This window comes from Chanodichthys erythropterus, chromosome 21, assembly GCF_024489055.1.
Source record: "Chanodichthys erythropterus isolate Z2021 chromosome 21, ASM2448905v1, whole genome shotgun sequence".
In the NCBI taxonomy this organism is placed as follows: domain Eukaryota; kingdom Metazoa; phylum Chordata; class Actinopteri; order Cypriniformes; family Xenocyprididae; genus Chanodichthys; species Chanodichthys erythropterus.
In genome coordinates this window covers 37,590,210-37,617,773 of record NC_090241.1, presented here as the reverse complement: position 1 = coordinate 37,617,773, position 27,564 = coordinate 37,590,210, and the positions used below count along the sequence as shown (strand labels likewise).

General features: G+C 45.7%; 1 protein-coding gene across 7 annotated transcripts; it reads right to left on the bottom strand.

Moving 5' to 3' along the window:
- Positions 1 to 182: 182 nt before the first annotated feature.
- On the bottom strand, positions 183 to 27,545 carry LOC137011764 (ubiquitin carboxyl-terminal hydrolase 9X-like). Of its 7 annotated transcripts, none has more exons than XM_067374904.1 (45): positions 26,689 to 27,545; positions 24,820 to 25,055; positions 23,191 to 23,336; positions 23,027 to 23,106; positions 22,813 to 22,925; positions 22,508 to 22,726; positions 21,520 to 21,635; positions 21,171 to 21,422; positions 20,952 to 21,090; positions 19,526 to 19,678; positions 19,159 to 19,263; positions 18,869 to 19,075; positions 18,660 to 18,796; positions 18,436 to 18,569; positions 17,441 to 17,528; positions 17,018 to 17,360; positions 16,671 to 16,766; positions 16,377 to 16,588; positions 14,938 to 15,178; positions 14,702 to 14,851; positions 14,366 to 14,486; positions 14,159 to 14,289; positions 13,719 to 13,997; positions 13,507 to 13,632; positions 13,273 to 13,410; positions 13,022 to 13,188; positions 12,065 to 12,173; positions 11,844 to 11,990; positions 11,615 to 11,761; positions 11,302 to 11,509; positions 10,258 to 10,478; positions 9,982 to 10,172; positions 9,305 to 9,478; positions 9,076 to 9,217; positions 8,229 to 8,988; positions 8,011 to 8,134; positions 6,254 to 6,479; positions 5,533 to 5,662; positions 5,238 to 5,423; positions 4,940 to 5,160; positions 4,775 to 4,863; positions 4,009 to 4,165; positions 3,581 to 3,835; positions 2,662 to 2,757; positions 184 to 2,215 (listed from the first exon to the last, which is right to left on the bottom strand). In XM_067374904.1, the coding sequence occupies exons 2-45, from the start codon at positions 24,913 to 24,915 to the stop codon at positions 2,078 to 2,080; spliced, it is 7,710 nt and encodes a 2,569-aa protein (XP_067231005.1). In that variant the 5' UTR covers positions 24,916 to 25,055; positions 26,689 to 27,545; the 3' UTR covers positions 184 to 2,077. The 7 variants fall into 7 exon arrangements, with proteins under 7 accessions (XP_067231011.1, XP_067231005.1, XP_067231009.1 ...); XM_067374908.1 differs by having other exon boundaries at positions 3,623 to 3,835; XM_067374909.1 differs by having other exon boundaries at positions 9,982 to 10,100.
- Between the last annotated feature and the right edge of the window lie 19 nt (positions 27,546 to 27,564).

The window sequence follows — 27,564 nt, the reverse complement described above, 5'->3', positions numbered from 1 at the left end:
CCACACGTGTGTCACTCTTGAGCTTCAGGAACACGTTCATGAACTAATTAAACCTTTGAATGCAATAAAAGCTCGTGCCAAATGCATAAAAGTAAATATAATGTTGCTTTTCTTCCACTCTGATGCATTTTCCACGCTATTATCAGCGAGTTTCCCATCAGATCAGATCACGTGATGTGGGTGCTGAAAGGATCATCAGACCTGGAGAAACAGAAAGAGCCATCCTGTCCAGTCATTTAATGAAGCACTTTCACGTTTATTACTGCTGATCTCTTTGAAATGAGGGTCAAAAGCATTCAAAGTTCCTGCTTCGTCATTTACACGATGCTTTAAAACACACATCAATCCATCAGCTGTGAGACACTAGACAGACGGGTAAACCAAATACCATTTATTTTTACCCTTTAAAGTATAATTTTACAGTGTGCTGGGTTTGTACAGTGCTGGAGGGCTGATTGAGGAATATTATCCATGCACATTTCACAAAAAGAGCTTCAGAATTCAAACAAAATTAAACCCGAAAGAGGAAAAACAAAGCAGATGTCATTCTGATGAGACGTTTACAAAAAATGGAGCAAAAGAAGAAGATGAAGCTTGTGAGATCCTGTCAAACCGGAGGAAGAGTCAACAGATGGCCTGAAGGAGGATGCGCTGTAGTGCGAGATCCATACGGTTTAACCCCCCCACTATCACAATGACGGTTTAAGGCCCATCAGTCTGTGCTGGACATCAGTAGGCCTCCGGCCGGTTCAGGGCAACCTTCAGCAAACCCACACGTCTTCTTCCTGACCCAATAAAATCCTTCATCAGGACACAATGGTGTGTGTGTGTGTGTGTGTGTGTTTCTGAGTGCACAGGCTATTTACAAAATGTACCTTCTTATAGAAACCATCAGAAAGCTAATAAAAAGTCAAGCTTGCATTTAAATGTTTAATTTATTGTTTCTAGTGGTGCAATGCGTCTGTTATTATACGTCTGTGCAGGAAAAGAAAGACTTCAAGTGAAAACAGCTCCAGAATCCAACCTCACACCGGCACCGTAAACAGAACTCTGTACAGTAAATATCCTCTGAAAAATAACAACACAAGGACGAGGCCTTTTCATTCAAACGCTTTCTTCTCAAATTCAACAAAATAAGCTCTATCAAAGTAAACAGCAAAATAGAATATGGTGGGCTCCGTTTTCCTTCGCTGGGATTTTGCTATTCAGACAAAGGAGAACAAGAGCCACGCTTCATAAATCCAGTACAGTGCGTGCTGTAAATCTCCTCAGATACAGAGTAGTGTGGCCGTGGCTGCGTTTTCATTGGACAGGGACAGAGGAAGTGGGAGGGGCCAGACTCAGAATTAGGCCAACTGCAATTCCACTCAAAGACGAGTTATTACACTTTCAGCCTGTTGGAAATACAAATGAGACATCGATCATTTAGTCCGTGGAGTGAATGTGCCAATCCGAGGTTAAAGTGACGAGCCGCGGCGGCGTTAAAGACCCTGACGGGAGATCACATCATCACACTCCTAACAGGCTTCCTGATGAACGAAGAAAACAGAAGAAAGAAGTGCCGAAAGATTTCAATGTCTTCTAAATCAGTAGAGCGACACGATTCCCGTCACGAGGAGCAAACGGTCCACGCTGCAAACGCGTCCTCGCGCTCGAGCAACACCCGGCGACGACGAAGCCTCGGGTTTCCCTTCATTCTGCCGCTGTGGTGTTTTAGATGAGGATGATGAAGATGATGAAGATGATGAAGTCATCTCTGGAAATGGAGGGGGTCCCAAGGCCCAGATATCTGCACACTATCTACACACCATCGCCATTCCTGACGGGTTACACAGAGCCGTGTGTGCGTGCGTGTGTATGTTGGCCTGTACGTGTGTCTGCGCACCAAACTCTGCGGCGTCGAGCCTCGAGACGAGAGACGTCAGCGCTGCAGCAGTTGGGTGGCAGAGAGTCGTTACGAGAGGGAAGGTTCTCCGTTCCCGGAGACTGTGGCAGGTGCTTGTAAGGCCTGGTCTCGCCCGACAAGGCGGTCTCTGAAACGAGCGGACGCGGTCACAAGGCAAGGTGTGGGCGACTGCTACTCTTTCGTCTGGACGGGAGGGACCTCGTCGGTTCCCTCCCAGCTCTCTTGAGGCCTCTGAGGGGGTCGCTGGGGGTTATTCATGTGCTGGGCGGCCGGGCCGGTGTAGGGCTGCCCGTGAGGATGGTTATTCGGCTGCAGAGAGAGAGCAGGAGTTAGACTGAAGGATTTCTGAAAGAGTCTCTTCTGCTCACCAAAGCTGCATTTATTTGATCAAAAATGCAGTAAAAATAGTGAAATATTATTACAATGTAAATCAGCAGTTTTCTATGTGAATATATAGTAAAGTGTAATTTATTCCTGAATTTTCAGCATCATTACTCTAGTCTTCAGTGTCACATGATCCTTCAGAAATCATTCTGATATGATGATTTATGATGGAAACTGTGATACACTACTGTTTAAAAGTTTGAGATCAGTAAGGTTTAAAGAAAGGACATTAAATTGATCAAAAGTGACAGTAAAAGACGTTTAAAATATTACAAAAAAACTATTTTAAATAAATGCTGTTCTTTTGAACTTTATATTCATGCATCACAGTTTCCACAGAAATATGATAAATATAATAAATGAAGGGTCACCTGCTGATACTGCGTCCCTGGAGAATGAGGATAGAGGGCCGTGTCTTCAGGGGGCGACGAGTCGTGCTCATCGGGCGCTTCCTGATCGTCTGGCTCCTGAACAAAACAAACAAACGCGTGTGTTGATCTAGCAGAGCGGAGCACTAAAGCACCACGGGTTAAGGTTCGATTCCCAGAGAACGCATGAACTGATAACATGAACACCTTACACGAAGGCTGCACGATACTGGAAAAACTGACATCGAGATATTGTGATTTTCGCGATATAATGACAAGATTTTTACCACCTTATTTTAAATAGCCATATTTGCAGGGAAAATGTTCATACTTGGGTTTGCTTTTTGCAAAAAGAAACTCAAACTGCAGTTTCAGTAACCATAAAGTTAAAGTGAGAAAAAAACAAGTTCCACTTGAGTTTTTATATGCCAAATTTACGGTTTTTGACATTCATTATGACTATAAAATAATAGTTATATGATTATTAAATATTATATTAAACAAAATAAGAAATATATTTGTAATAATAATTTGTAATAGTAATTAAAATGATTTACTATAAAATTGCAATACTAATATTTACATCTTAATTTCTTAATTTTCAAATGGTATTGAGCTTTTATTTTGAAGGTCTGCAGGCAAATAAACTCCTGCGCTGCCGGTTTCTGAATGAAGCGCCGCTGAAACGCGATCATGAACTACGGGACGATCTTCAGGGCACACAGTTATTGCATGAAATTGCAGCCGATATCGATGTTACGTATCGTGCAGCCCTCCCTCGAGTCACTGTGGATAAAAGCGTCAGCAAACTGCATAAATGTAGATGTCAACAATTTTGCTATAAAAGAAAAACTTCAAAATCTTAATATCTTGTTAAAAATGTTAGTGTATTACCCATGATTAAAGAAACAAATCAACTCACCAGAACTGTGTTTTGGTGAGGTTTGACTGACTGAGCGCTCACCTCTTCAGGACAGAGCTCACAGGCCTTGGCCAGCGTCATGCGGGCGCTGTGAGAGCGCTCCAGGAAGTATCCGTTGGACGTCTCGTTGCTCTGTACGGGTGGGGACCAGTTGTTGTAGCTGTACTGAGGGTTTCCAGTGTACGGCCTGCGCTCCAGCTCGTCGCCCAGCCATTCCACTGCCCACGTCCACTTCCTCTTCAGGTCCCCGTTGCTCTGCGGTACGTTCAGAAGAACACAATCACTGCTACTGCAAAGAACTTTTTGTTTCCCAACATTACAACATGACCATCCCATGAAGAGAGAACGATCTCCGGACTCAAACTTCACTAACGGATTCCTGGGATTAGAGCATCTGCCAAAGGAATACTTGAACTGTGTCTGCTCACCTGTAGGATCTGATAAGCCACAGAGCAGTTGGTGAAGAGCGCCACCATGCATTTAATGCACTGATAGGCCCGTTTCTGATAATGGTTCTTGGAGCGTTGGATGGTGTCAAAGAGCCCGTCTCGGTCATCAGGAATGCCCTTCAAAACATTGTGGATCCTAAAGAGAGAGAGAACGAGGATGAGGATGACATCGACTGTTTACATGTGCACCAATAAAGTGATTATTTCCAATCATCAGGACAGCAGCGAACCTCTTCACTCCCGTTTACACGCTATTTTCATTATTCTGATTTTCTCATGGAATTGTGATTATTTTACCACCATTATTCACAAACCCCAATGCATGGCACACGTGATGACCTCACATACGGTCACGTGTTACTGGACACGGTTTTAATCAAATGCAAAACACATTTCTATATTCAGTGACGCCTAAACGTGTCTTCAACCATCAATACACTGCAGTACACTCAGTTTCTTCAAAATGTGACGCCGTTGTTTATGAATCTGCGCATGACATCATCACTCGTGTTCGTCACAAGCACACGCTGGCTTTGGTCAGAGCGAAATTAAAGTCATTAAAGTCTTTACATGCCCGTTTATTGTGATTAAAATCGGCACACGCCACATATTTTACTGTGATTATGGTTGCTATGATTATGAGCTTAATCACATGAAAGTATCGTGTTTACATGATTAATCACAATATTGCCTGAATCTCATTATGAGGGAGCATGTGAACGTTCAGACGCTCTCATCGACTCACCTGTGCGTCTGCCACGAGTCCTCGATCAGAAGGATCTGGAGCAGCAGATCCAGGTAAGGCCTCAACTCATAGGTGTAGGAATACGCCACCTGACACGCGAGAACATTCACATGTAATGGCGGTCAGGAAACACAAAGCAGACTGTACGTGTAAGCGCAGACTCACCTGCCAGAGCAGCTCGCTGAGGACCGTGGAGGAGAACTGTGGGTTCTCCCAGCAGCAGAAGCGCAGCAGTTTCACCGTCTCCTCAGAGTTGCTGCAGTCCTCGATGATCTTCTTCACGTAACTCGTGCGCACAAACAGGATTTCGGCCACCAGCTGCTGCAGGGGCATGATGGGAGCCGCGAGGTTGGGGTCGCCGTACGGGTTGGCCAGCGGTGGGTTTCCTGTTAGAGAAGAGAGCGTGAAGTCAGCCGAGAGCCTCCGTTTGATGAAGCGGGAAACGAGCACAATTAACACTCACCGTTAATGGAGGACTGCATGCGCGACGACACATCACAGCAGCGCAGCAGCTGCGACACCACCGTGTAGAGTTTGCCGAGCTCTGCGTACTGATACTTAATGGGAGGGCCGGGACCCTCGTCCAGCGCCACCAACATGAAGGTGGACGGCACGCTTAACTTCAGCAGCTGTGTCTTTTCTGCCAGACCTGCAACAGACAGATGGGTATCGACACACATGACGCTCAGTTACTTTCATTTTGACCTTCTTCGTTCCCCATGGAGACTTATGGGAACCAAGAGCGAACGAGTCCTTACCCAGGTTGGCGTACATGACGAAGAGGTTGAAGTACTGCTGAAGGTGGCGGCCGTGTTCGGACACTTCCCTCCTCAGTAAGTTCAGCACCGCCCTCAACAGGTGGTCACTCAGGGTCACACTGTCACAGGCCTGTTCACAAGGTCAAGCGTCTCAGACTCTGTTTGTCCTTGTTATGCTTTTTCAGATATTCCCTTTCATATAGTGTGTAATAAAGCGGTTTGTGAATGTAAAAGTGCAGATAAATAAAGTTATCGTCTCCTAAAAGAAAGAATCGATTCTGAAACGAGTCGTCAGTAATTCAGTCTCACTTCCTGCTGAACCTACGAAGGTTTGTAACTCATTTGCTTAACGCCAGCCTATGGTATTCATTGGCTGAACGTCGTTACTGACGCCATCGTTTCTGTTCGGATCACTGTGAATCAAGTGCGAATATTCAGATTCGATAATGAGCGTTTGGTTTCTGACCAATCAGAGTGTGTTTTTTGTCTTTGATGAATGTGAATCTGTTGTAGGAGACTCGAAAACAAAACTAGAAACCTTTAAAACAGCATCATAGGAGCACTTTAATATGGGAATTTTCCTTTAAAAACTGGTAACTCCATTTCCCCTGAAACTAGATCCTAAAATGTATTCAGTCTCGACTACAGGATGTGGAAAAGCACAGCGAGGTTTCGCTGAATCACTGCTTGAGGAACCGGATCTTTGAGATCACACCCTCACCTGTGTGGACGTGCCGGGCGACGTGACGGGAGCAGGACACGGTCCGTCCTGCAGGGAAAAGTGTGCGATGAAAACTATGAGCTTGGCGAAAGCTCCGCGGACCTCCGCGCTCGGACACTCCAGCAGGTACTCCGAGAACCGTGTGGGGAAGGCAAACAGGACGTTGTGTGCGAACCAGCTGCGGACATTCTTGCTGTAACGCAACAGGATGCACAAGGCGTCATACCTGACAGAGAAACAGATGGAGAGATGGGTCAGTCAACAACTGGACCGGTCACAAACACACCACCAGTTGTTTCTCATCATCTTAAAAACATCTGCTGAAATAACCAAAATCAGTTTTGTTGAGCCACATAGTGAAGGAAAAGCATCAAGTGTGTCTCTCCTTCAATGTTTAATCTTGGCTGTGAAAATTACCACAGTGAGCGGACACTTTAATAAAACACACAGAAAATAACAATATTGGCATCCGCACCACATACAATATTGTTTTGTTTATTATATCTGTGCTGCAGTTTTGTTGTCTGCCACTTTAAATGCTCAAGCTCTTTAAAGGTGCCATATAATGGAAAATTGAATTTATCTTGGCATAGTTGAATAACAAGAGTTCAGCACATGGAAATGACATACAGTGAGTTTCAAACCCCATTGCTTCCTCCTCCTTAGGCAAATCTCATTTGTTTAAAAGACCTCTGAAGAACAGGCGAATCTCAACATAACACCGACTGTTATGTAACAGTCAGGATCATTAATATGTACGCCCCCAATATTTGCATATGCCAGCCCATGTTCAAGGCATTAGACAAGCCAGTATTAACGTCTGGATCTGTGCACAGCTGAATCATCAGACTAGGTAAGCAAGCAAGAACAATAGCGAAAAATGGCAGATGGAGCAATAATAACTGACATGATCCATGATAACATGATATTTTTAGTGATATTTGTAAACTGTCTTTCTAAATGTTTCGTTAGCATGTTGCTAATGTACTGTTAAATGTGGTTAAAGTTACCATCGTTTCTTACTGTATTCACGGAGACGAGAGCCGTCGCTATTTTCATTATTAAACACTTGCAGTCTGTATAATTCATAAACAACTTCATTCTTTATAAATCTCTCCAACAGTGTGTAATGTTAGCTTTAGCCACGGAGCGCTATCAAACTCACTATACTCACATGATCTGACGCATGCATGATGAACACTTTGTAAAGATCCATTTGAGGGTTATATTAGCTGTGTGAACCGTTTATTACTTTGTTTATTATTTGTTTTATAGTCGAGAGCTCGGGGGGGCAGGGAGTGAGAGATTTAAAGGGGCCGCAGCCTGAATCGCTGCATAGTTAATGATGCCCCAAAATAGGCAGTTACAAAAATTAATAAAAAAAATCTATGGGGTATTTTGAGCTGAAACTTCACAGACACATTCAGGAGACACCTTAGACTTATATTACATCTTGTGAAAAAGCATTCTAGGGCACCTTTAAAGTCTGGTGGATTCTGATTGGCTGTCAGTGTTCATCAACTGGAACAAATCGTTTTGAAAGGGATTCCAATGATATCGTTCCTCTGTGCCGTTATCATTACAGCTGTGCTGTAAACACTTCCTAGAACTCTATCTTTATAGTTTTTGTTCAAGTCACTGTACTGGGTGTGAACGGGCCTCTAGTGATTCTCATACTTTCATGACTCTTATTCTTTTACTCTAACAGTAGGTGTCTCCACACTTCGGACTGTATTTAAAGCACAGCAAACACTCACCAGTCACTCGCAGGGCCTCGCACGACTTTCTTTGTGTGGAATCCGGTGCTGAACAGAAATCGAGCGGCGAGCTGTATACTGATCATCGCTATCTCTTCAGCTTCTGGTAGAAGGTGATCTTGACCTAGAAGGAGCAGAGAAGAGGAGCATCATAAAACATCAGACCGGCAGAAGACGTTCACGGAGCGATCGCCAGACAAATCTGTAGCAGAACTCACCTGGAGGAGGGTTCAGGTAGACGCTGTTGCAGGTCAGCAGTTTCTTGATGAACTGGAAGTACTCGAGGCTGTACTGCATGCGGCTGTGCATGAACTGGACGTTCTGCTTGCGGACGCTGGCCTCGATGGCCAAGGGCATTTTAGGCTGGTTCGGACGGGGCGCGAGCGTCAGTTCGGAGATGTACTTCAACAGCTCGCTGTCGCCCCCTGCTGCGTCCATGCGCTCGTAGAACAGAATGTAGGCGTTCCACCAGCGCTTCTGCCGCCTGTACGACATGCGCTTCATCATGTGGTCAAACACCTCGCCCATGTACTCTCCACCAAAGCACTGGTTCTTCATCTCCTCATCGTCGTCCATCTTACACTCCGTTACGTCACCGTCATCGAACTTATACCAGCGGTCCTTTTGTCCGTCGCCGCCGTTTCCGTGACGCTGGACGATGTAAGAGTAGTAGTGTCCGCCGCTGGCCTGACCCGAGTGCACCAGCACGCCCACCAGCCTGTAGCGGGAGCTGCCGTTGGGTTCGGTCTGCGCCGGCAAGTCCTCAGGGATGACCTGGCTCTCCAGCGGCACCTCGTCACCCTCCAGCTTCGCCACGCCCGCCACCGTGTACGGCTCCATGTCCAGCTCACGAGGGAACTCGAAGTAATCGTTGAACTTAATCGCACACTCGCGCTCCCAATCGTAATCGAAGCGCTTCAGCTGGATGGCCAACACGGGCGGGAGTTTCTTTATGAGGAGACGTTTCACTGTGTCCACCTGACGGCAAACCACAGGACAACCAAAGGTCACCAATGTGCACTTTACACAAGTTCTATCAGAGAGAATTCAGGGAAGACTTCCCACCTTTTTGTTACACTTCTCACAGTGGTAAGCGTTGGCTCCTTCCAGAAGATCCCCTTTGACGTACTGTTCTAAAGAGTCGAGGAGGTTTTGGTGGTTCCTGATGTCAACATTCAACGTTGTGAAGGACTCCTCACACTCATACCTATGAAGACACACACACACACACACAACATTTATACAGATGGAAGAAGTCAGCATCCTCAGAATGATCGACAAGTCCTTCACTCACCTGTGAGGGCAACCCTGACAGATCTTCTGGTCTGCAAACGAGCCACCCAAGATCCTGCTGAGCATGGTGGGATGGCCGAGGGCTTTCAGCGCCTCATCCAGACTGTCCACCAGGGAATTGAAGAACTCCAGTGCGTCGTGCTGCTCTCTCAGGTTCACCGGTTCCCCCCATAACCTGCAATGCACGATTCAAACGCAGTCGTCTTACGTCACATGGCATTATGGTGCAGTATGTCATTTCTGAGCCGCTAGCAACATTTCCCCATCAATCGCAATGAAATCATTCCAAGTGATGAATGCAAACAGTGTGTACATGAATGCAAAATCGGGTTGATGTGTGTGTTTAAATCGGAGTTTTTCGGATGCGCATGCTAACCATCATTTACCATCACTTCTTTTCTTTGTTTTAAAAGCAGACTTAATATTCATCTACTTCAGATCCTAATCAGGAGAAGACAAACACAGTTGTGCCGTGCTGCTTATATTTATCAAGCAGTAAAAATGCCAAAACAAGGCGTCTGTGAATGAGTCTGAAGCAAGGACTGCTGGGACGACATTGTCCTGCACTTCACAGAATTTTAGAAGGAAATCCTTCAACAACAACAGCTTGTTCCGTGCATCATACGTCATTGCACATGTGCAGAACTGTTCAATACAGAGAATTCACGGCTTCAGTACCTGAACTGCTTCCAGAATCCCCTGGGCACATAGTACTGCAGACGGGACGCCGCCAGGTGACCGAAGATGACCTGCAGATGCCGCAGCACTCCGATGTTGTACTCCTTGCGGTCCTCGGCCTTATTGAGAGAGGGCTTGTCATCAAACTGGTGATGATAACTGAACACATCATCCCTGGGGTCCACATTACTCTGCAGCACAACACGCCGCGAGTGAGAAGGACGCACATTCAGACGTGTTTGAACTGCGCTCGAGTGACACGTGTGCACTTTTTACCTCGTTGTCCTGCTTTTCATCTCCGGACATGTCGTCGTCGATGTCGCTGCCGGTGCCTTCGATGGCCAGGATGCCGTTTCGGATGGGCGGGATCATGTACAGCTGCTGGATCACGGAGTTCATGTAGCAGGTGGCTCCTGCGTTCTTCAGACCCACGAAGCCTTTGGTCGGCCGTGGCCCCACCGGAGGAAGATACTCCCACTCCGTAAGCGCCTCGCAACCTGAGACGAGATGCACGCGTTTAAAACGATGGGCGAATACGAGCCTCGCTCATGAAACAGCAGCAGAATGCATTTCTACAGAAGTTGATTCAGTTGATTTACAGACATGATTGGAGAATGAGGCTCATTAGCTGTTTCCATTCAAAGCTGTGAGTTTAACTGAAGCGTAAAGTTGGAATATGGCATAAAACATCTGTGAATAAAGCAGCGTTTCCATCCATGTGTCCAAGAGAACAAAATCATCACTTCCTGAGAAATTAGTGCAAAATATCAGTAATAAAAATGGAAGCTGCTCTTATGAAAGAGTTGGTCTCAGAGCGAAACACAATATTATCATGTGATCTTGCGTTCGGGAGCACAATCATGTGAGACGCTTCTGGAGGAATTAAACCAAATCATTCTGATGACAGACTTTGACTCAGAACCACCAAACCAACATTTGAGATGCTGCGATGTGATTGGTCCGCTGGTTAGTCCAGTTATCCAATCAGAGCCTCCGCTGAGGCAAAGTCACATGAGCAAGTTTTGGAGGGATTTATTCAGTAAATGTGTTTCAATTGCAGTTTATGCACAAAAAAAATGATCTGCCTCAATTGAGCGCATACATTTTTTATGCACATTTTTATAATTTATGAGCAATGGCATTTTCATACAGCATTTTTGTATGCAATATCCCATAATTCACATAAAGTTGTGTGGATGGAAACAGCTAATGATACACTAAAATCAAACATGCCCAATTCTGAACTGAAGAAAAAATTGAAAATAGATGAAAGTCGGGAAAAACCAGCTGATTTACTGAAAACGTAATAACTCCACGTGCCTAGATAGTACATGTCTGTGAGCGTGTCGACGATCTGTTTGAGGTTCCGCACACAGCCGACAGCCAGCGCCACCAGCAGCTCAAAGCCGGCGTTTATGGACGCAGGACTGCTGCACACCGGAATGGCCTGCTCCGCCGGGAACTCGCCGCTCTTCACGTACTGCAGGTACACGTTAGACGCCGGGAAGATGAAATCATCAATCAGCTCCTGTGAGACACACAGACCGGAAATGAAGCCAGGTACAAATTAAGCCAACTTCCTTTTCACAACAAATCTGTAAAAGGAAAAAAATTCAGGTTGTAGGCCATTCACCTTTATTAGATTAGCACCGCCTTTCTCGCATCCGATATAGAATTTCTTCTCGGGCGTCTGAAAGGCCAGCAGCTCTTTGGTGACGCCCAGGTGACCCTCGAGAATGGTCTCTTCCACACCCGTCTCACTGGTCCTCTTCACCTCATCCTGAAGGCCACGAAAACCAAAGGAGAGAGAATTAAACCATCACTCTTTCATGGAGTCAGTGCTGTTGTGAACGTGAACTCACTCGGATTCTCTTGAGCCAGTCGATCTCGTTGTTGAGCAGCACCTCCGCGTTGGGCAGGTTTATGTTGCTGTTGTAGGCGTAGTTGAGCAAGTGGCGCAAGAGCGTGAAGTAATCGCCAGCGTGCTTCGCTCTTTCTTTAGCCGTACTCTAAAACAGCAGCGAACAATTATTAATGGCATCGAAACATTCTGCACGGGTCTGTATGCGACTGCTGTACTCACTCCCAGAACAGTGAAGAGGAGCGTGATGAAGAACAGCAGCGGTCTGTGTCCCATACAACACCTGGTGGCCATGAGGAAGAACTGCTCCTGTGCCATCTGACGCACAGCTCTGAGCGAAAACACAAAGAGATACAGGCAGGTTCATTAGCATGAGACGGTTCTCGCGAGTCAGCTTTTATTAATGCACTAATGATCGAATGACCCATCACTTCTGGAGATTTTAATGTGCAAATACGAGATAACTAAAATAATCCAAATGCGAACTGAATCTGATTTTTAACCACAGTATGCATTCATAAGCATCTCGAGTCGAGAATTTCTGCCTCTGTTCTCTTTATGGCATCTACGCTAATATCTGTCTCTCTGCTTATCCTGAGGTTTGCCGGGTGCTGGATCCAGGCCGTATCCAGGTCAGATGGAGAACCTGCGTCTGGACCTGACTACAACGTAGCCCAGGAGACAATGGGCCTACAGATCCAATTCTGGCTGCATCTATAATTCAGATTTTTAATCCCCGTATCCGCTTACATATATTTATATATAATCTATTTTTAATCTCTATAATAAAAATGTATAATTCAGATTTTGATCTCCATATACATTTACATATATATATCTTCCAAGGGGTTTTTTCCCTCCTAGGACTTTTTTCCCAGTGCTAGCACGCTGGGTTTTTCTCCTAGGGGGTTTTTTCCACCCCTGGGAGTCAGCCGACATTGGCTTAATGTAGCACCATCTTGTATATGTTACATATTACCACGCTTGTTTGTACAGTTTTAACCACTTCCCTTTTTTTCTGTGCTTCTAATATGTAAAGCTGCTTTGAAACAATTACCAATTGTAAAAGCGCTATATAAATAAATTTGACTTGACTTGACTTTCTCTGGTTCATGTCTAACATCACCATGTGAGGCCACTGAATGTACGTTCGGACGCAGAGGGTTCCTGTAAACGCACTTGCTCTGGCAGTGAAGCAGCAGGTCGATGATGAAGGTCTGCCAGGCCTTCTCCTTGCTGAGCGTGTCGAGGGCCGTCGGGAGCAGAGCGAAACACAAGGTCATGACCTCCAGCGCCTCACAGCACACCTGCTCGTCTTCCGCATCCGGCTCGTTACCGGCGTTAGTCTGCAGAACAACACATGCGCATTTAAATGAGGAATAACAACGCTTTAGTGGACAGCGGCCAGAGTATTGAACCATCAACCGTACCTTTTCGTAGATCTTGCTAATCTCTTCATTCGAGCTGAAGACCAGATGCACCATTCCACATCCCGAAGCCCAGACGATCTTCTGCACGGCTCGGATCACACAGATATCTGGGATGTACTTTGAGGCCTGGAAGAAGTTCTGTACGATGTCCGAAAACAACAAAGACATGAGATCAGTGTGACGAACGGTTACAAGACCTCATACTGCAACTTTAAAGCTGAAAGGATCAGGAACCTCATCAGAGATCTGCTGGGCCAATCGGATGGCCACGTTGCGCAGCATGCATTCGGAGGCGGGATTGGGAATGCTCTGGAGAGCGTTCTGTAGCACCAGAGCCTGATCGTGAGTCGCCTGGTTTATCTGGAAGACAAACAGAGAGTCACATCACCACCACGAGGGAAGAAAGTCAACCGGTGAGGCAGGGTCGAGCTGGAGGAGAGTCGCACCGGCGAGGCTGGGTTGGTTCCCTCCACCACAGGCTGACACGCCTCCGCGACGGCCTTCACGTGCCCGAACCCGATGGCGGTGAGCATGAGTTTGGCGATCTTGAGGGCGTTCAGGTAGGCGCCGCGCCTCGTCTCCATGTCCGCATTGGGGAGGAAGTTGTTCCTAGTGAGCATGCCCAGGACGAGAGGCAGACCGCCACTCTTCAAGAAGTTGAACTGGAAGTCACAGGCGTCATCTCCCAGAGTTCCAGTGGCTGGCATCAGCAGCGCATACACCACCTAAGAGAGAGAGAAACCTAGTCAGCTGCTGTTTACACTCAATAATTAAGAACTTCACTGATCTGAATGATGTTGTCTTCTGTAGAGCTGAATTGACTTTCATAATTGATGAATTTTGCGCTATTTAACCCTATTAAGTGCAGAAGCGTGGCGGAGCACACCTCAGTGAGGTAGAGCACTTGTGAAGGGGAAGGACCAAAGAAGCGTGAATCCAGAGTGGGACTCAGACTGTTCTCTCCCAGCTTAGCGTGATCCAAACATATCGCTCGAAGGTTCTCCACTGTAGTGGTGTCTGTGAACACAAGCGGCACATTTCAGCAGCCCGTCACCAGACGGCACATTACACGGCGAGTCGTCACGGTTGGTACCTGGAGGCATGAGCTTCATGAGCACTCGCGCTCCGTCTCGCAGTAGCGGCATGTTCAAGGTGCAGCCCAGATCAGCGATCTGCCACAGGAAGGAGATATAGCGCAGATGCAGCGACATGATCTGAGGAGAGACGAGAAACATTCAGCTCAACTGAGGACGAGATTATTCTGCACTTCAGACCAGAAATACAGCCGATGACCAATGGATGGCCAGTATTCTACGGTATTTGGTCAAGAAAATAAAACACAACTAAAATTAAGTTTTGAGGTTAAAGATTATATTTAACATTAACACTATTTTAAAGAGGTGATCACATGAAACAAACACGCTCTCACCACTCCTGGCAAGCAGCTTTCCACCTCGGGGTTCGGCCCGTCGCTGTAGTGGTTGCCGTGGTTTCCGGGCGAGCCGGTGGACGAGTCGGACGAGCTGTCGGGGCTGGAGGGCATGTTGGAGCTGACCTGGGTGAGCTTCGCCGTGATGAGCTGCAGGAAGAGTCAGTCCAGTATTATAGCAGCTCTGGTCTCAAAGCAGAACCATGTTTAACGACAGAAATGTGTTTAAAGCTCACAGCTTTATCTTTGAGGTTCAGCTGTCCAATCAGCCGCCGGTCGTCAGCGGGGTCCACAATCTCTCCTCCAATGAACAGCTCCACTTTGGTGTGTGTGCTGTTGGCTTTGATGCGATTGAGGATGCAGCGGCGGACGGAGCCGATGGTGTCATTGGTGTGGGACCAGATGTCCAAGTCGTCCACCTGACGGCCCTGATTGGGAAACCTGACCACCAGCGAGATGTGCTTCCCACGGAAGGCCCTGGAGATTTCCACAAAACAAGAGAGTATGTCAAACGTTTGGCTTCCTATGCTTTCATTCGACAGAGCCTTCATCTATTTTCTCAATGCATGTGATTGATCTTATTGAAAACAATTCATCTGTGAATGTTCTCTTTTTTTAAATGTTTTGACCATGTAATGTTTAATCAGACTGTCGTATCTGGATCATCGGCAGTCTTCTCTCTGTATGCAGGATTCTCCAATCATTAAAGGTTCCCTAGAATGCTTTTTCACAAGATGTAATATAAGTCTAAGGTGTCTCCTGAATGCGTCTGTGAAGTTTCAGCTCAAAATACCCCATAGATTTCTTTATAATTTTTTTAAATTGCCTATTTTGGGGCATCATTAAATATGCGCCGATTCAGCGTGCGTCCCCTTTAAATCTATGTCAGTTATTATTGCTCCATCTGCCATTTTTCGCTATTGTTCTTGCTTGCTTACCTAGTCTGATGATTCAGCTGTGCACAGATCCAGACGTTAATACTGGCTTGTCTAATGCCTTGAACATGGGCTGGCATATGCAAATATTGGGGGCGTACATATTAATGATCCTGACTGTTACGTAACAGTCGAGATTATGTTGAGATTCGCCTGTTCTTCAGAGATCTTTTAAACAAATGAGATTTATATAAGAAGGAGGAAACAATGGAGTTTGAGACTCACTGTATGTCATTTCCATGTACTGAACTCTTGTTATTTAACTGTGCCGAGGTAAATTCAATTTTCAATTCTAGGGCACCTTTAAGTGCGCTTAAACTCCGCCCCTACAAGCATACACTTCTGAGTGCCACAGCTGAACATCCAATCAACAACAGATGCACAGAACCAAGTCCCGCCCAACATTTTATCTTTTTCTATAATTCGTTACACTCAGATGTACGTCACTATACAGAACGTCTGATCTGACGCTACTTCTGTTCCATCGTCATGAAGGGAAGTTGCAAAAATCTTTTCTTCTCTACTGTGACGTATATCTGAGTGAAACGCTCCTGGAACAAGAACAAATGTAGGGCGGGGCTTGATTTTGTCTGTGGGGATGGTTGAGGCTTGCTATTGGTGGATCTCATGTAAGTGACAGGTTGCCCCGCCCTCATCATCAGAGAAGAGACGTTATGGGACTGACTCAATTGGAAATGACCCCATGACCTACAGGAAGGGCTCATATATGTGAGCAGCACCTGGACATGGGCAGGATGGTCCTCTCCTCGTGGTAGTCGCTGTCACACTCGTTGATGTACTCCTTGAGCACCGTGAGGACTCGCACCATGCGTATGGCCTCCTGTCTGGCACAGTTAATGCTGTCCTTGTCTCCGTCCAGCACACACAGCGTGTCGTACGAGGCCTTGAGCCGGTCGAAACACGACTGGATGAAGTCCTCATGGATCTCTACCTGTGAACAGCAAGAGCAGCAGATCAGACGTGATGTGACGGCGTGTTGACGGGTGACGGTCGGGCGAGGAAGGAAGGGTCACCTGATTCGCTTGCAGTTTTGGTCCGAGGTTGGTGTATATTTCTTTCAGCAGGTCTATTGCCCGTGTGGCGATGTCATCACTGCCTTGAATCACAACCTGTGAAGAGCAGAGAATCACTGTGATGAAGTCACTGAATCTCACAGACACCGAGTTAAGCGATTGGACGACTGAAACAGAGCAGTGACTGACAGCCGCATTAGTAGTTTTAATGTTGGGGATGTTCCAGTTTAAATAAATCGCAACATTTCACAGTATATTTAATTGCAATATTCAGCATATCACACAGTGTGATTAAAGCCACAATAATTTCATAAGAATCGTGTTAAGTGATGGTTCAGGCGCTTTACCCTCCAGAGGTAGTCCAGCCCGATCAGCTCCAGGTCGTCCATCATGTACGCCCGGCGTTTGGCCACCAGTTTGCCCTCTCTGCAGTTGACGGCTTTGAAGAAGCGCTCGAAGCACTTCATGCCGTTCTCCGTCAGCAGCGTGGGGTCCAGCTGCAGCACGTTGTTCTCGAAGAAGTCCTTGTTGATATCCGGGTCCAGATCCGGCTCGTCACCCATGAGTTTGGAGTACCACTTAAAGCAGGCCTCGCGGTCGCACAGGAAGACGGCGTTCTCTGCCAGACACTTCCAGATCTGCTTGGCCTGCGGAGCACAGAGCCACAGCTGGCCGTCCTTCAGCAGAAACCTGAACCAGAAACGTTAGTTGTGTGAGAACAGGAAACCAGTGAAACATCTTCCTTTGCATGAGATAAGAGCATCACTGACCGCAGGAAGTTGAGTCTCTCTTGCACTTCCTGTACATGGCTGTACCGGCTGCCCACTCGCACCGTCTGAGGATCAAACCCTGGATTCTCTGAGACAAAGAATCACAATAGGTGTGTTTACATGCACTCAAATTTTGCGACCAGAGTCACATGTTTGTTATTTATGTTACACTTTCTGTGTATGTGCAGCTCCCGAGATCAGAATGAGAATGTGCTTCTTTTGCCTAATAAAAAAGAGCTGACATGTCAAAAATATTTAGTAAATATTCTCTTTCACTGACCAGTTCATAATATGTAAATAAACATGTTCAGAAAAAGACAGATTCAAGCCTTTAGAGTGTTTAAATTAAAGGGTTAGTTCACCCAAAAATGAATGTCATTAATTACTCTCCCTCATGTCGTCTCAGAATGAAGATGAACGAAGGTCTTCATAACGATTCATAACACTTCGGAGCGTTATGAATCTTTTGTGACGAATCATGATTCGGATCGCGTGTCAAACGGCTGAAATCACGTGACTTTGGCGCTCCGAACCGCTGATTCGACACGCTGATTCATAACGCTCCGAAGCTTCCTAAAGCAGTGTTTTGAAATCGGCCATCACTAAATAAGTCATTATTTAGTTTTTTTGGCGCACCAAAAATATTCTCGTGGCTTTATAACATTAATATTGAACCACTGTACTCACATGAACTGATTTAAATATGTTTTTAGTACATTAATGGATCTTGAGAGAGGAAATGTCATTGCTCAGGCCTCACGGAGCCATCGGATTTCATCAAAAATATCTTAATTTGTGTTCTGAAGATGAATGAAGGTCTTACGGGTGTGGAACGACATGAGGGTGAGTAATTAATGACATTATTTTCATTTTTGGGTGAACTAACCCTTTAAGGCTTTTCAATCCGATCGAGCCGTCGGTTCGATCACTAATAGATTATTTGGGTGCGTGTAAATGTAGCTAGTCAAAGTTAAATGATGCGCTTCCTGTCTCACCTTTGGAGAACTGCCTCATGTTCTCCATGTATGCAGACAGGTTCTCGGCCACCAGCGTGACGAGCGCGTGATTGTGCTGGAGCTGGTTGATCAGATCGTGACGGTAGAAGACATGTGGACTCCTCTGCGTCTGACTGATGACAATCACACACACAGACGGAGTTTGTGTGACAATCTCACGAAGACACAAGGTGACTGATGAAGACACCTGCTCAGCGACTCACCTGACGTTCTGAGGAGCTTCTCCAAACAAGCTGCAGATCTCCCTGATCTGCTTCAGAGCCGGAATCACCCACTTATCGTTCGTCCGAAGCTCCTCGATGAACCGATCGATCCACTGCATCTTCTGCGTGTCACGGTCCTGTACGACAGCAGAAAGGTGAGTGACGGCACACAGGTGCATGCTGGGAATGATGTTGCACTGAGCTCAGACCTGAGAGCAGCTGTAGTCCAGGATCTTGATGTGGGCACTCAGGGCCTGGTCCATGATGTCCACCGGCACGTCGTCACTGTGAGCCAAGTTCCACAGTAGGTTGAGCACTTTGTGAGCCATCACTCCATCCTTATCGTCCTCCGCCAGCCTGCGGATCAACTCCAGGAGCTTCTCCCGCTGCTTTTTACTTGCGTTCGTCCAACTCGCCTGCAGGACCGTGAGCACAGAGACCAGAGTCAAGCGGTTATCCGTCTCTCAACAACACTGCGATACAAAGCGTCCTGCATTACCTTGAAGCAGTCAAACAGGTGGTCGAGCTGCTCCGGGGAAAAGTCCCACGCCAGCTTGGCCAACAGATCGTGGACGTTCTTGACGATCGCTTCATGTTTACCCGCCTGAGGAAACACGACAGAGGAGATCATTAACCACACCTCCTCTTCCACACACTTCATGCTGAAAGCAATCAATCTGAGTCAGAATGAAACTGGAAACACCAGAGAAGCGCTCCGGTCTGGCGGCAGGGAGGTGTCGTGTCAGAGGATGAGGTGTGGAAAGATTGTCACCAGAGAAAGTTTTCCCAGCAGCAACAGCAGTCTAACCTGTTAACTGTTGTGAGTTATAGTCAGGTGACTGCACTGCTCTGAAATCTTATGATACCTGAGCCGCCCAGATGCTGTCCAGGTCCTGCAGGGTCAGAGCTTTCTCTTTGATGACGAAGCGCAGGATCTTCTCCAGCTTCTCCACATACTGCGGCTGGTGCAGACTGTCTCTCAGCACGATGGACAGAATGTGGTTCTGCTGAATCCATTCCTGAGACACACAACCAACATCAGTACAGGAAGTGAAACACACACACAGACACAGCTGAGCTGCGCTGCTCTGAACACCAGGATCAGTGACTGCGTCTCAATCAGCTCCATAGTTCACTAGCCAGTGATCACTGATGAGGGCCGTTTAAGTCTGAAAATAAATAGCCTATTAAGTCTAAGTATTCAGTATTTGGTGCTGTGATGAACAACATTGAGATTACAAAAAATGAATGTCTGTTTGAAGCATTTTAAAACTTCACTAGCGCAGCTGCTTTGTTTACGGGGTTTCCGGGGTAACCGCTGCATTTCTGCTGTTCCATCAGCGCCCTCTGCTGTCAGAGAGTGAACGTGCACTTTCCTTCAGCGCCTCTCCTTTCTGCCATGTGCTTCTCGTGCACGCTGGGCTCGTTTACATCTCAGTCTCTTTGACGCAGAATACAGCGGTGTTGTGCATTTTAATGCATCATAAAAATTAATAATTGGTAATAAATTATTATTTACGGTATTTTGAAATGCCCACGATAACAATATTGTGGTTATTCATTATCATGAATATCGGCACAAGTCTAATGCTCACTATATTCTGAAGCATGAAACTGTGCGATACACATCAGATGTTTTAATACATACAAATGGTTATTTAATTTTATTTCACCATAAACATGCATTAGAGAGCTAATGAACATATTCTAGCTACAATTTATAATTAATTTGCAGCTGAAATGTTGAAAGGATATGAAACAATGTGTTTATCATAATGTAACCATCGTTCCTCGTTTCGATCACAGATCTGGACTGAAATCATTATAGTTTATCAATGCTTTGACCTATTTAGTCTCTTGATTTTTTTAATTTTATGCAAAATATATATTTTACAAAATAATTTTGACTCTGAAATTGCTATAAAATCAAAGCTGTACGTCTTACCAAGTAGTGTTCCAAATTTGAAGTTGATATCACAAAAATTGAGCTGCTAAAAGGATTTAAAGTACAGCTTCCTTGACAACCCAACATCCAATTTCACAGTGAATTTTGAGCGTTTAAGCTTTTGACCGATTCCTAATTTATGATGATTACTAAAACATGCGATCGGGATAAAAGGCAATAAATAAAGCTGCTGCTACCAGAAAGACATCAGTCCTGCTGTTGTTTATGAACACCAGCCCTAACCAGTGCCTGAACTCATGTACACTATATAGTGACTGACGACAGGGAGCTGATTGAGACGCAGCCAGTGACTGATTGACAGTGTATTGATGCAGCGCTGCTCTTACGGCCATCCGCTCCGCCGTCAGCCACTCCTCTTCCTCTGGGTTGCCGTGCCGGTGTGTGTAATACGACACGCTCGAGATCACCTTGTTCACTTCGTTCAGCGCATTCATTTTCCCATTAAACGAGGAAATCTGCAACAACCTGTAGAGCAGACGAGAGCAGAAAAGACTCCATAAGCTGTAACTATGAACGTTCACATTAACATGATGACAACTTCTTACCTAAGGATCATTTTCAACCGGAAGATCTCCAAGTTCTTGACGGTTTCCTCTTGACCAGGAACTCTAGACGCCAAGTTCTTCAAGGACTTTATGATCATGGACAGAGCGTCGTTCTTGGCCTCATTCTTGGCCTCTTTCTTCAGCTCCTCGTCTGTGAGGTTCTCCAGAAACTGCGGAACCATCTCGATTACGGGTGAGAAGAACTTCTTCACCGTGTGCAAAGTCAGGAACTCGTAACACTGGCCGAAAGGTCTGGAAGACAGATCGAGAAACATTGAGGACGCCCAGCGGCTCAAATGCAGAAATGAGAGAGATGTCAGATCTTTGATGTGAAAGCAGAGGAACACACTTGATGAGAGCTGCGATTATCTGCACGTTGAGGGCCTGGACACTCATGAAGCGATCGTGAAGAATCTGGAACCCGTTCAATGTACCAAATTTATTGATGAGGTCCACGAGCCACCCCTGAACCAGAGACACAGACACGAGGTCACGACTGAACAAAAACTTGATATCTTCAATATTACTCTCATAACTTCTCACTAGCTGTGTTTCCACCCAAAGCTGTGAATTTAACTTGAAATAATGCATAAATCATTTGCAAATAAAGCAGCGTTTCCATCTCAGGTGTTCAAGAGAACAAAATCATCACATCCCAGGAAACTGGAGCAAATATCAGTATTAAAAATGGATCATAAATGAGTTGGTCTCAGAGCGGCAGATGAAACACAAACGCTGTCGTGTTCTCTTGCCTTCGGAAACACAAATCGGTAAATTATATCCCAAAATCTGCATAAAAATGCAAAACACAGCTAGTGTCAAATGAAATTACTTTCCCATGAGGAGGTTCATGTGTTTCACAGACTGTGTTTGATTTTAAAGTCACCATGAAATCTAAATCTAAAATCTAATCTTTATGGAATATTGCAGTATTTATAATAAATTATTTATCAGAGCACATCATTATTGTGTTAAATTCATGTTCCTCATAATCTTGAATCAGAATATCTTCTCTTCTCTGATGATGAGGGACAGACAATGACAGACAAAATCAAGCCCCGCCCTACATTTGTTCTTGTTCCAGAAGTGTTTCGCTCGGATAAACGACACGATAGAGAAGACCAGCGCAACTTCAGTTTCATGACGACTTTAAACTCGTTCAAGTCAAACATTTCTTGTGCATCTTCCTGTCTGAACACAAATGCCTGTGAGTGTGAATATTGCCGTTATACGCCGCTTCACTGATCAGAGAGAGACGGGTTAACTCAGTAACAGCAACGTCTGAAACAATCCCAACATCCCATTCAGCTCAGGAGCACAGCAGGTTCCTCCTGTACCTTCGGAGATCGAGGGTCGGGCGGCCGGGCGAACAGCTCATCGTCGGCCAGCTGCGCTCCTGCGGGGACGCTCTCAGACGGACGCGTGCCGTTGTAAATGTGGAACTTGCAGTGCGGGTTGGTCGCCATGGCGAGCAGTTCAAGCAGAGGGAACCAATCCTGAGCCAGCTTGACCACGCAGAGCTCGATCAGGCGGTGGGTGTTATTGATGATGCACCTCTGGAACGGGACGACAGACACACTCATTTATGAAGCACACTTAAAAACCAGATCAGACGGATCACGGGCGAACACATCAGACTCACGTGGATTTCAAACTTCCAGCCGCTCACGGCCTCGTCCGTCAGGATCTTAGTGAATGAGATGGTCAGGCCGTCGCGGAAGAACCTCTGACAGGCCTCACACCTCACGTCCAGCCCTTCACAGCAACACTCACGTTAACATTTAAACTGCACAATTATTGCGGTTATCAAATAATAAATTCAATTAGATGGATAATTGATGTTTGTGACCTCTGACCTTTTTTACTGAGATCTATAGCAGCTTCCAGCAGAACCTCCAGCTCTCCTTTCGGCAGGACCGGAACCACCCAGCGCGGCCTGAACCACAGGAAACACATCATCAGCACACAACTAACCAACACTAACCAGCTCAACACACTCCAGAGCGACGCCGCTGCTGACCGGTTGATCATGTCGTCCAGCTTGGCCAGGTCTGCGTGGGGGAAGGCAGGCTCCTCCTCTTCCTGTGCGGGCGGGGCTTCTCCCTGACCCGGTTCCTCTGGTGGACTGATGGGTGACGTCTCATTGGAGGAGTTTGGTGAGGGCGTCTAAAGAGAACAACAACAACAACGTCATGTGGGAGCTGAACACAGGCAACAGGAAGTTAGTCATGTTTCTGGTTAAAATGAGGCTCCGAGTTAAGGCCAGCTTAATATTCAGGATAAAGGCCCGACTATCTGACCCACCTCAACTCCTAGCATCAGAGTACACAGTTTTCCATCTCTGAGCAGTTCTGTGCCACCAATGCAGTGTAAATTTGGCAAGGGAACAGCTGATCGATGCCGGCTTTGTTCACACCAAGGACGATAACGATAAAAATTTAGTTTTAAAAATCAATCTAAATGTAAAAGAAGAGAGTTCACAGCACAACTATACTGATAACATCTAGGATAGTAATAATCAGCACAATAACCAAAAGCGGCTGAGAAGAGTACGAGAGCGACCTCTACAGGCGAAATAAAAACTATCACTGATGCCTCGTGGAGTTTGTTTTGACACGTGAGGAAACTAGATGCGGACAACGAAACGGTTACACTACATGTTTTCATATCATTATAAAGTAATTAATTTGTTGACTTGATGCTGCATTAGTGGAGAACAGCAGCGTTTGCCGCCGCGGCTGAGAGGACGCCGACATCAAGAGACAAAAGCAAACGACCCCAATGTTTAATGTCATGATTATTTCCATCAGTTTATATCCTGCTGATCACTTTTATGCATCGTTAGCGAATGTTCATGTAGCCGAGAGAAACATATTAACAAATCAGAAACATCCAATATTAAATTTTTTTTTATTGTCAATGCGACACATATTGTGATCTTGATCAGATAATCATCAAGTGTTCTAAAATAGAAGCAAATAAAGTGTGAGTTTACACAAAATACACGCAATTTCAGTGCTATCGCCTGTAGATGTTTGAGGACGGCCATCTTTAAGCGTGACAGTTTGGGTTTATATGAAGATGGTTATTAAAGTATTGATCATTTGATAATTTCAACATTTATGCTACTAATACATTCTTACATTTACAGTCGTATCCCTTAACTTCAGTTAATAAATGATAAACTAACATGAACGTGTACATTTTCATGATTCAGCACTTTTGTTTTCATTCAGTTTCCATTTTAAGAACTATTGGTCAGTTTTTCGCCAGTTTCTCTCCGTTCACACTGAGACGAGTGAAAACTGATCTTTTTGCTCTCCCAAGTGGATACATTTAGAAACGCTGTAGTGTGGACTGTGAAAATGAGCTATTCAAAAAGTCATGTGATGCACATCGTACCTATAGAAATCTGCGTTTAAAGCGGTATGCGCAGCAGATGTAGTCTTAGAGGCACAGAATGTGTTTTTGCAGGTCAGAGGAATGAAAAAAGGCACATTTTTTAAAAGTTGAGCTTCTTTTAATTTGAATCAGGACTGTGTCATGAGCGAGACGCTGCAGCACAGGGATGTTTTACACAGAAAAACAATGCAGAAGTGCGTTCAGTGTGAAAGTCCATCCTGCGAGACGTCACGCCTCTCACACACACCTGGTTCTGGGGCAGCAGGGTTTGGTTCTGGCCGTCGGGCGCTTGGCTCTGGCTCTCGTTGCCCCCCACGGGCGACCCGCGGGTGGTGGCCGTCATGCTCGACGTGGGGCAGATCTTTGCAATCTTGTCTGATTATGTGGCGGGAGCCGGGCGAGAATCTACTCGTTTCCGGCGGCCGAGAGAAGGAGACTGAAGCACCTGGAGCTCAAGACGAGCCGCAGAGACCATCGCATTACCTGCAAGAAAAACACACGGGTCAGAAGACGAGCAGAAGCGCTGAGGAACGGGTTCAAGTCTGACCGGCTGTAGATCAGATGTGCTCCTGCTAACTTTAACCGCTGAAGACCAGCTGCTCTCGTCCGTCCACACACACGCATAAAACACACCGGACACGCTTGCTCTGTTAACATCATCAGACACGCGTTTCTGTCCTGACGCTGGGCGGTCTATTTAAAGACTGTGTGTGTGTGTGTGTGTGTGTGTGTGTGTGTGTGTGTGTGTTACGGCGCTTATAAGGGTCACTAATATAGAGAACGGTTAAAAACATGACGTTTGATGACGACAATCACTGATGGAGTCTCAGAAACACAGTTCTGAACCACTGAACCACTAAAGAAGGGTTCTGAAGCACATCTGCACACGCTTCAGCGGCCGCTTTCAGGAAGTGAGATGAACACACTTCCTGTCACACAGGTGTCCTCTGATGAGAAACACAAACACAAAAGCAACATTGTATCCAATAAACCATTCAGTCCAAATCAAAACACAAATGAAGCTGCTGGAATCTAGAAACTGGTTTGATTTAGTTTCCAGACGGTCAGTTTAGAGGAAAACAGAGTCAAAACAAATCAAATAAAGAACTTCAGAATACATTAATTGATTTAAAAACTAAATAATCTAAATAAATAATACATTTGCAGTAGAGCACAGTAATACAGTGAGTAGAAATGAAACTAAACATTCTCCAAATACTATTTTACTCATATTTATAGTGTTGAATTTGACAGTATAAATGATATTTTACATTATATTATAAATATTTAACTGCCTTTTAAACGTGAGAATGGTCGTATGTCACATAAAAGCCCTGATTTAGAGATCAAGCTGTCAGAAACATCTGTATATATGGTGAAATCGCACAACAAGCGTCGAGACTTCATTACGAAACATGTTTCTCATCTCAAACACACACATGATCAAACACACACATGAAGCATGTAAATATCAACATGACTAGCTGTCAATCACCTTCACGAGCAAACACACACTCAGCGGTTTCGCTCTAAATGTAATCTTATTTCATTAATGTCATTCCTATCAGCTGCACACGGATCAGTTCACAGACAGTCAATATTATCAGTTTAATGTTGAGAAAAATCACTTTTATGGTTTCTGTAACCGCTACAGTTAGCATTAGCATCGCGTTCTTATCGTGTATATTCATCACCACAGACAAACAAACAAACACGAACACATTCAAACACGGGCATAAACGCACGTTTGTTGAGGATTACAGTGTGAATCTGTCATTGTGCTCGAGCGGGTGTTATTGAGGCCTGTTAGCTTCAGTGCTATCATGCTAACCGCTGCTCCACCTCATTAATGGCGCGCCGCTCGCTCGCGCGCGTCAGCCGCCTGATAATCATGTCAAACACCCTCCGCCAACCTTACCGCATGCACGAGCTCCAGACAGGCGTTCAAGTCAGTTTAATCAGGTGTGTGAGTGTGTGTCAGCAGCCATTTTGCTCCGCAAACACACAGAAACCGGTTCACAGGAGCGGATAAATGTGTCGGTGTCCCGCGCGCGTCTCAGTTTGTCTCACGCGCGAGCTCATGTTTGTTAGTGTCACTGAACAATGATAAACTCACCGACAACCGGCCGCGACTCTCCGCCGCGCGCTCACCCGCGGCGCGCTTCTGCAGTCCGTCTGTGTTTCGCCGAGTTCTCGCGCATTCGTGGCTCCGCGCGCCGCTTCACCGTCTCGTCTGCTCGTTTCGGCTGTTTTTCCTGCGTCACCAGACCCCCCCTCACGACACCCGTCCAGTCTCAGTCCATCACCGCTAACTCACCCGGTGAACGGACAGATGATTAGCGCTCAGTGGATGTTCGGTTCTTCCAGAATGTTTGATGTTTAGCGTTAAAAGTCCGCGGCCGCGTCCCAAACCCCAGTGTGCCCTACTGAGACAACACTGCTGACTGTCAGTCCTCAACTGTGTGAATATTGACCAGAGCTTCCATCAGTGTGTTGCTCTGTTGTTCCAGCAGGAGGCGCCAGTGAGTGACAGCGCGCGCAAGACCCGGAAGACAATGACGTCATGTCAGTCACGTGTTTAAACGTGAGCTTTACCATCCATGTTTTTTTTTTTTGCTTGAAAAATATTTAAAAATTTCTGTATATTTCCTGAATAGAACAAGCGGAAAAAACACTATTCAGTTAATTATTGACCAGATCACTGACTGATATACACACACACATTCTTACATACAGACACACACACACTCAGACACACACACACTGACAGACAGACACACACACACACACATTCTTACATACAGAGACACACACACACTCACACACACATTCTTACACTCAGAGACACACACACACTGACACACACACACTCACTCACTCACACAGACACATTCTTACATACAGAGAAACACACACACACACACACACACACACACACACACACACACACACACACACTCAGAGACACACACGCACTTAGAGACACATACAC